Raw genomic sequence first — 10,118 nt, forward strand, 5'->3', positions numbered from 1 at the left:
GAACTTATTTGATCAGGTATTGATCCGTGACCACATTGTGTTAAAAGGTCGTTAATACGTCATCAAATAAGCTGATTTATTTTAAGTTATGTACTTTGGCATTGCGCCAGTTAAATCTATAAAGCATTAATTAACCAGTTACAGAACTGCAAACAAGCATCATGCTTTATCAGAATTTTTGAATCCGGATCCACCGGTATTCTCCAGATAGACGCTCTGTCGTCCAAGTCATTGGTCACCAGTGATCGCATGTCTAGGTTTGCTGTTTTTTTGTCATAGAGACGAACATATTCAAATACAACATTTTGCCGGTCATCATTAGTCATTATTGGTTGATAAATAAAGCAATGAAATTGTTCACACAAGTTTGTTTTGCAACTTCAACGGGGAAGATAAATGTTTACAATGTCCAAGCACAGACGATATCAGATGTGTTAGAGTTGATCAGTCACCAGTATACCATAAACAAAGCTATACAAGGGCATATTCGGGGTGACTGGGTGTCTTTAAAACAATTTTCTAGAGGTAAGAAGTAGGTGTCCAAATGGGCAAAATTTGGCAAATACATGCTTTTGAAGAAAATACCCAGGCCGTGGAGAGGGGAAACGGTTTCAGAACGACCACATGGCCTCTAAACAGGCTGTTGAGAAATAACAATTTAACTATCACGACACAACTTTTGGTTGTAGGCAATAACTAACTAAATAACTAAATAACTAAAACTTATTATTGGAAGTTGCCTTTTACTAACGTACATCTTAAGTGACTAGCATTGCATACCTCCGCCCTTCACATGGATGTAATTCCCATTGTATAAGACATGGCGCATCTTAGTCTTTATGGCCGAACATGACAATCATGGGAGCCTTTTAGACATATCTGCATGACAAACATAAGGTCTTTCTTATTTGTACATTGTATTATTTGACATTGGCATTATAACAGGAATTATAAGAACACACCACTTTTAACCCCACCACTATTAATCCCACCACTATTAATCCCACCACTAATCCCACCACTATTAACCACACCACTATTAATCCCACCACTATTAATCCAGCCACTAATCCCACCATTATTAATCCCACCACTATGAACCCCACCACTATTCGGTTTGTTGTACGCCAGCAACACCAATTTTGCACCAGCGTTGCTCTCTGCGATTCCCACGTATTTGCTGTTCGTTTCTTTGATCTGTAATACTACAATATCTTGTGCTGCACGATGTACAATGTAAACATCACTTCGTGTACATTGTAAATCCCAACAGTAGTTTTTACGGGGTCAGTCGCTTGATAAATCCTTTTGTCATGCTCATCATACATTATGTAACAGCGCTGGTTGTCGAGGGTCTTTGCTGTTTGACTAGACAATAAAGTACCTGTTCGCTACCTATCAGTTGTGTCGGGTGAACACGTGCTCAAATGGACCTTTCATCGTACATATCTTTGCATTATTCTGTGTGATAATGACTAGTGACAAATGCGACAAACAGACACAGATATATAGACCTACTCTGAAACTCTTTGTGCGTATGTTAATAAGTCCTCATATCCACCTCACCAACAGGCGTGGAAGCACGGCGTTATCTGCATTAGTCCTTGGTTATTAGTGTCTGTTTGCCCTAGACAACCCGAGAAACGGTGTTTAGGGTGCTCTCCAGAAAATAAACGGCCGCTGTCCGCCTAAGTGGCATACCTATATAGACCAGCGCGCGTCCGAGCCTCGGTAAAATCGACACTATTAACATAAGTAACTTCAGTCAAAGATATCGTTCTGTGAGCATTTGGCTTAAGTAAACGACAACTGTCTTCGTTAGTGAAGATTCTACAGACCCCTTACAGATAGAAAATTGTCTTATTCCTACTAACACTACACACGTCGTGTCTCTTTGCATCTTCTACAAAACAAAACTAAACTATAAGCGTTTTCATTTAGAGATGAAACACCCTTAGACATGGACTTCCAGCAGGCCACGTGTTAGATAGACCCTGCACCTACATGTACGCGTGAATATTTACAGATAAACCGATATTTTGTCTTTACCTTATATGCCCAACTAAAACATAATCAGATTGTGTTGTGTGATAATGTATTCAATATTTGTTTAGCATTGTCTGCTCTGAACAGTTTCTTTGCATGTTTGTTTTCAGATATCCGCATATTTTCGCCCGAGCACGTGAACAAGGGCCATCCGATCCAGCTTCATTGTAACGCGACGGGGGCGGACACACAGCTGGACGAGCTGGACTGGTTCATTAACGGTCACAGGGTCAGCACCAACTTCCAAAAGGGCGTGTACATTGACAAGACGGTATCCCTTGGCAGCAACACCATATCTAGCACGCTCCACATTGCCCAGGCTAGCATGGAGGACATGGGTACCTACACGTGCAGGACCTCGGCCGCGCAAATAAAGAGTACAAAAGTCACGGTTCTGAATGACCAGTGTAAGTTGTGTTCTTTATTTCTTACAGAACAGCAATGTGAACCAATATATTTAAATTGCTAGTCATATGATCATCACAACAATAAACAAACAAAGACAAAATATACACTCTAATATATCGGCTTGTCCCTGAATATCATCCCTGCATTGTATCTGTTATGACCTATAATACACATCTTATGTGCAACGTTACCCGTGGGTAACTTTACATTTTCTGTTGACTTTTGTTCCCAGTGTAATAACGACTTTGTAGCACTCCATGCCAGCAATGTATTGACAAAATATAAAGACCCTAGGTGTGTATGCCTTCAAAGAACAATTTGACGGACGACGGACGATAGCGGATCGCAAAAGCTGACTTGGCCCTTATGGTGTGATATTGTGATAGGGAGTGTTGGTACAAAGCTAGTGTTGGTGTGATATTGTGATAGGGAGTGTTGGTACAAAGCTAGTGTTTGTGTTATATTGTGATAGGGAGTGTTGGTATATAGCTAGTGTTTGTGTGATATTGTGATAGGGAGTGTTGGTGCAAAGCTAGTGTTTGTGTGATATTGTGATAGGGATTGTTGGTACAAAGCTAGTGTTTGTGTGATATTGTGATAGGGACTGTTGTTACAAAGCTAGTGTTTGTGTGATATTGTGTGATATTGTGATAGGGAGTGTTGGTACAAAGCTAGTGTTGGTGTGATATTGTGTGATATTGTGATAGGAAGTGTTGGTAGGAAGCTAGTGTTTGTGTGATATTGTGATAGGGAGTGTTGGTACATGTTATATTGTGATAGGGAGTGTTGGTATATAGCTAGTGTTTGTGTGATATTGTGATAGGGAGTGTTTGTACAAAGCTAGTGTTTGTGTGATATTGTGTGATATTGTGATAGGAAGTGTTGATACAAAGCAGGTGTTTGTGTGATATTGTGTGATATTGTGATAGGGAGTGTTGGTACAAAGCTAGTGTTGGTGTGATATTGTGTGATATTGTGATAGGAAGTGTTGATACAAAGCAGGTGTTTGTGTGATATTGTGTGATATTGTGATAGGGAGTGTTGGTACAAAGCTAGTGTTGGTGTGATATTGTGTGATATTGTGATAGGAAGTGTTGATACAAAGCAGGTGTTTGTGTGATATTGTGTGATATTGTGATAGGGAGGGTTGGTACAAAGCTAGTGTTTGTGTGATATTGTGACAGGGAGTGTTAGTGCAAAGCTAGTGTTTGTGTGATATTGTGTGATATTGTGGTAGGAAGTGTTGGTACAAAGCTAGTGTTTGTGTAATATTGTGATAGGGAGTGTTTGTACGAAGCTAGTGTTTGTGTGATATTGTGATAGGGAGGGTTGGTACAAAGCTAGTGTTTGTGTGATATTGTGATAGGGATTGTTGGTACAAAGCTAGTGTTTTTGTGATATTGTGATAGGCAGCGTTGGTACAAAGCTAGTGTTTGTGGGATATTGTGATAGGGAGTGTTGGTACAAAGCTATTGTTTGTGTGATATTGTGATAGGGAGTGTTGGTGCTAAGCTAGTGTTTGTGTGATATTGTGTGATATTGTGGTAGGAAGTGTTGGTACAAAGCTAGTGTTTGTGTAATATTGTGATAGGGAGTGTTTGTACGAAGCTAGTGTTTGTGTGATATTGTGATAGGGAGGGTTAGTGCAAAGCTAGTGTTTGTGGGATATTGTGTGATATTGTGATAGGGAGTGATGGTACAAAGCTAGTGTTTTTGTGATATTGTGATAGGAAGTGTTGGTACAAAGCTAGTTTTTGTGTAATATTGTGATAGGGAGTGTTTGTACGAAGCTAGTGTTTGTGTGATATTGTGATAGGGAGGGTTAGTGCAAAGCTAGTGTTTGTGGGATATTGTGTGATATTGTGATAGGGAGTGATGGTACAAAGCTAGAGTTTTTGTGATATTGTGATAGGAAGCGTTGGTACAAAGATAGTGTTTGTGGGATATTGTGATAGGGATTGTTGGTACAAAGCTAGTGTTTGTGTGATATTGTGATAGGGATTGTTGGTACAAAGCTAGTGTTTGTGTGATATTGTGATAGGAAGGGTTGGTACAAAGCTAGTGTTTTTGTGATATTGTGATAGGCAGCGTTGGTACAAAGCTAGTGTTTGTGGGATATTGTGATAGGGATTGTTGGTGCAAAGCTAGTGTTTGTGTGATATTGTGATAGGGAGTGTTTGTACAAAGCTAGTGTTTGTGTGATATTGTGTGATATTGTGATAGGGAGTGATGGTACAAAGCTAGTGTTTTTGTGATATTGTGATAGGAAGCGTTGGTACAAAGCTAGTGTTTGTGGGATATTGTGATAGGGATTGTTGGTGCAAAGCTAGTGTTTGTGTGATATTGTGTGATATTGTGATAGGGAGTGTTGGTACAAAGCTAGTGTTTGTGTGATATTGTGATAGGGAGTGTTGGTACAAAGCTAATGTTTGTGTGATATTGTGTGATATTGTGATAGGGAGTGTTGGTACAAAGCTACTGTTTGACGTCCGTACAGTTTTAGCCAGTACATATCCTACCATAAAATCTCCATTCTCTTCCTTTGTTAGTTACATTGCGAAAACAAAATCGTTTTGTGTTTGAATATCAGTATGTCGTTATTACTCCAAGTATTTGTATTTCACACAAAATCATCAATTGATATCAAAATAATGGTCATTGTGATGAATCGTCTTACATTAATTTTGACGGCAATCGTCGGAGAGAAAAGGCACAAGAAAGGGTATTTAAAAGGTATGTCAACCAGACGTTTTGGACGACAAACAGTATCTTTGAACTATCAACAGAAACAAGCAGAAAATAATCCAAAGGCCAATGTGACATCATCCGGACTATCATGAATTTAAGGAATTGTTTTATGATATATTTCGGATGACATATTTTTCCTTACAAGTAATGTATACGCATTGAGTAGGACACGAGAATATTAGACCCCTTGTTATTGAAATAAAAACGATTTCGTCAAATAAGCCAACTACAGTTCAACCTTGGTACGAATTCGAAAATCTTGCTGCCTTAACCACACTTCTACAAATAGAAGTTCGGCATATTCTTGACACTCCAAAACAAACTCTACGCTATTGGAGCTATCCACAAAGGTTGTCAGCATTGGCCCATTTCAAGTCATAACTAAATTATCATCATTCTACGTACACTTCAATACCATAACGTCGCCACGGATGACGTCAGCATATATATAAACACAACGACTGGTTTGATTAGAATTTCTTCTCGTAGACGAAATGAAGAAAGACTTATTTAATGGAATTCACAACGTTGACAAACTGAAGCTTGATACTGACCAGGTTCCATATTATTGAACCATCATCATGCTCAAGCCTGGATCCTGTGCTCAAACCCAGTTGTCTTATAATTGGCTTAAATCACGCCAAACCATCAAAAATTCAAATGTAAACACTGAAGACAGCATTCGTCTCAAAGTCTCTCAAAAATCTTACGGATCATTGACAAAATTCGATTTTTTTTATTAATGTATGGTTATGTAGTTTGAACACGAGACCGGTTTCATGACTACGGGCCAAGATCATTTGAAGAATTATAATAATCACATTGATATCACTTGCATGATTTTGCCCTATAACACTCAAACCAGAAATTACAGGAAAAACCCCTCAGTGTAACGCTGTTTAAATCAACCAGCTTACTACATGGTACACACTAGTATCTCTGAATTAAGGTTAGGCATGGTAAATTTATACTACCCCTATAGTTATAAACCGTTAGTATGTGATGAATTATCTCCCTTGGTAGTATGCTATGTTGTATTCACGCTGCAAACCAAGTGAAATAGATCCTTTTACACATAATAATGTGATGATGAACGCTTTTAAACGGGAGACGTCTATTACAATAAAACACACAGGGGAGTGGCACAGATCCCCAACCCAATAGATATAGATATGCTATAATGTATCATAATACACACCTAGGGATCGTGGGGATGGGGATTTGTGCCATGTCCCTGTGGAATAAATACTAAAGATATGTTACACGCTATAAACTAAACCTAGATTGTACAGATGCTCGTTTTTGTACTATCTCCTAATTTATTTCTCTTTTTCCCCCCAGCTGATATACCCAAGGACAAGCGAGGTGAGTACTTGCTTTGTAATGTAGGGGAGAATATCTTTAGTTTTACAAGACAATGGAATACCATTATTAACATATAAGATATAAGTATAAATGTTCAAACAAGGGAGACGGACTTATTCAGCTGCTCAGACATGGGAGAAATATCGTAGTAAGTCGTGACTCTCAGGCAAGGGAGATAATATTGTACTTCGGAAATTTCGGTCGAGGGAGATAATTTTGTTTGGTTTTCTGAATCAAAGGATATACTATTACTATTCTCCGACAGGGGAGATTATAACTATAATATTGTAATTCAGGACGCTCGGAGGACTGGGATGTTATAGAAGTTCGGTTATCAGAAATAGGGGAGATAATACAAGAATGTATTTTACTTCATGGTCATTACTTTACAATAGGAGCGATAATATTGTAGTTCGGCAATTTTGGACAAGAGGGACAATATTGTCAAACTTTCTGAATCAAAGGAGATCATATTACATGGATTTATCAACTATCTAATGTACTTTGTATTACCTATCGGTAGGAGAATGAATTCATTATCATGGGTTGTCAGTATGAGAATAATCAAGCAGAGGTTGAGAACGACTTAAGAGCAATTGGAGAACAACTTGAAAATGGATTTTCCCATTTGGATAAAATCGAGAGCCACCTGTGTGGTAATCTGTAATGTTTGGTAACTCTTAGACAGGAGCGATTATATTGTAGTTCGGTAACCTCAAGTAAGAGGACTCAGATAATATCGTAGTTCTGCACTCTTAAACAGAAGAGATAATATTTATCTTCAGTTATTTGAAACAAGGAAGATAACAACAGGGGAGATAATGATGTAGTGTCGGCAATCTCACACAATGAATACTTTATTGTACATGTAGTTCAGTGTGTTCAGTACTTCCAGACAGGTGAGATAAACTTATAGGTAATTCCTCAGTCGGACTGGTAATCGAAGATAACCAGATACCCCTAGACAGGGAAAACAGCAATGTAATTGTATAGTTCAAAACAGAAACCAGTTATAAGTCATCATGTACAAATGAAAGCTTTCAAGAAAATGTCTTGATCCATCAATGTGCAAATATCTTTCTAAGACCGATAAAATTAATTAAGATTAATTTCTTTCTTATTACAGAGAACCCCACGGAATCCATAATTTTGCCAGCAGCAAATCCGGAGCCGTCGAATAGTCACAACGGCGGCACTGTCATATCAATACAAAGACGCTTAGTAATGTTAACAATAGTTCTGTGGATTTGGACGTAAACAAAATACCTTATTTATGTTTGACAAACAAAGTCACAAAGTAATATTATTCATTGGACTAATGACGTCACGTGTCCAGTATTTAAATATTGTGTCTCGAACTCATCGGGGAATATAAATGGGGCACTGGTATATATATCGGGAATGGCGGGAAAGCGAGTGCCTGTCCTTCGCAGACTTTCAAGAATGTTACGTAACACGTCCGTCTACCTTAGTAGTGCAGGTTACCTGGCATAATAGTGCATGATCTGGACAAGAAATCGGACAGGCACTTAATTCATGCACAATGCTAAGGAGAGGATTTGGGACGAGGTGAGGTCGTGAACAGTCGAGAAAGAAGACTGATAATCATGTCAGGTTTCTGCCCAGTCTCCCAAACCATCGTGTCACTTTCTCTGATACGTCAGTTACGCCGAAACTGTTCGGGACCGATACTTCTGTTGGCATTATTAAAGTAAAATAATGCATCATGAAAAGAAATTAAAGATTGTTTGTGTTCTAGGGAAGATAACTCTCACTTGAGCAATATTGGTTGAGTCCATGGAACTGATTTTGTACGGTATCAGAAAACAAGCTACGCGACCGTTTGGTTTTGGCCAAAACATTTATACTAATTACAGTATGGAAGACTAAATTAAGGATGTATGTGTCAATCTGGCACAAGAGATATCTTGGTGTAGTACACATGTAATTTGAATCCGAGAGACTGACGTTTATCCTGCATATAACATCTTGTGGAAATCGCTAAATAAAAGACGGCGTTGTATTGCACTGTCTAAGAATCCCCTTTAATTGCTGACAAATCAATCGTTCTGGTGTACACGATGGTTAACTATCTGTTGTTGATATTTCATAATATCGGTATGGTAATGGGGTTATAATAATTGTTTCTGTGTATTTATTTCGTAAAATGTTGACTGTTTGTAATTTAATTCAATACTTGCGTTATGTTTTATTTAAAATTATGTGATTTAATGCACAAGTTAAGGATCTCCGTACCACTGCCAAAAACAGAAGCTATGCTTTGGAAAATGTATCGTCAGCCTGACTATAGGTCTGAAGCTATGCTTTGGAAACTTTATCGCAGCCTGACTATAGGTCTGTAGCTATGCTTTGGAAACTTTATCGTCAGCCTGACTATAGGTCTGAAGCTATGCTTTGGAAACTTTATCGTCAGCCTGACTATCAGTCTGAAGCTATGCTTTGGAAACTTTATCGTCAGCCTGACTATAGGTTTGATCAATACTTTCCGAATAGAGAATCATAACTTTTATAAGAAGGAAAAGAAATGAACAAAGGTGTTCTCTTAAGCGAAAATACAACATGGCAAGGCTATAATTCGAATTCTTGATCTGATATCATTACACTGTCGCTTTATCCATCCAAGCTACCAGTCCAACGAAATGTATATTCTGGTCAGGTAGCGCTAGAGTAAATCAAAAACTGAATTAAGGGACGTTACTGTATGTACTAAAGCTACAGCAGAACTCCCTGCTGTTCTACCTGCAGTGGGACAGAGATCTTATTACAGCTTGTCATATTATAAAAGACTGCTTTGATGTAAAAACGATTATTATGGAAATACTTTAATCATTGAGGGACTACTGTGATCCGGACGGTTTCACAGCCAATACATAGTACTGTCTGTACATAGATATAGTTTAAAATGTAAATATGATACAAATATATATATATATATGAGCTTTCACGGTACGGGTTAGCGTTGAAGTCAGTGTTCGTAATGATACACTTTACAGGTATCAATCCGACAAACCACATTTATCTTAATATGGGTAATACCTTTCACACTAACTAATATGTGACGTCATAACTAACATCAGTTCTCTCCCTTCCTGGATTACAGCAGATAGTTTTTTTAAACTGTGAAAATAATGTCATAGATGACGTAAAAGTACTACATAATTTCAGTGTAGCCTAATTTCTTCTCTTCATCCGTCCTTCATATTCCCGTAATTCCCCTTCTGTATGACCAAGTTGTGTGTAGCTTGAAAGTAAACAACTTACCTGTCGATCATATAATTTTATCGAACATCAATCAGCGTTGTACATGCCATAGTCACTGTCCCTCTTTACAAATTCCATCAGTTCATGAAGGGAGATTACCATCATATCACGGAGGAACCATGCAATCATAATCTACTTTCTTCAAGGTTTTGGCATTATGTATCATGTTAGTGTGAATACCAATCATTTTGTACATTCCATAAAGCGGTAGTCTACCTGTGAAACAATTGTTTATTTTAATATCATTATCATATATTTGTCTTATGTTC

At 38.1% G+C, this 10,118-nt stretch overlaps 1 protein-coding gene across 1 annotated transcript in view; it reads left to right on the forward strand.

The window, feature by feature from the left end:
• LOC110445573 (kin of IRRE-like protein 2) overlaps positions 1–10,118 on the forward strand; it is a 182,160-nt gene extending 172,042 nt beyond the window's left edge. Inside the window, exons 5-7 of the mRNA XM_021490240.1 lie at positions 2,157–2,453; positions 6,544–6,567; positions 7,694–10,118. Coding sequence (XP_021345915.1) covers positions 2,157–2,453; positions 6,544–6,567; positions 7,694–7,824 — 452 coding nt within the window. The 3' untranslated portion in view covers positions 7,825–10,118. The remainder of the gene's footprint in view (positions 1–2,156; positions 2,454–6,543; positions 6,568–7,693) is intronic.

This window comes from Mizuhopecten yessoensis, unplaced genomic scaffold (genome assembly GCF_002113885.1).
Source record: "Mizuhopecten yessoensis strain PY_sf001 unplaced genomic scaffold, ASM211388v2 scaffold2329, whole genome shotgun sequence".
Classification (NCBI taxonomy): domain Eukaryota; kingdom Metazoa; phylum Mollusca; class Bivalvia; order Pectinida; family Pectinidae; genus Mizuhopecten; species Mizuhopecten yessoensis.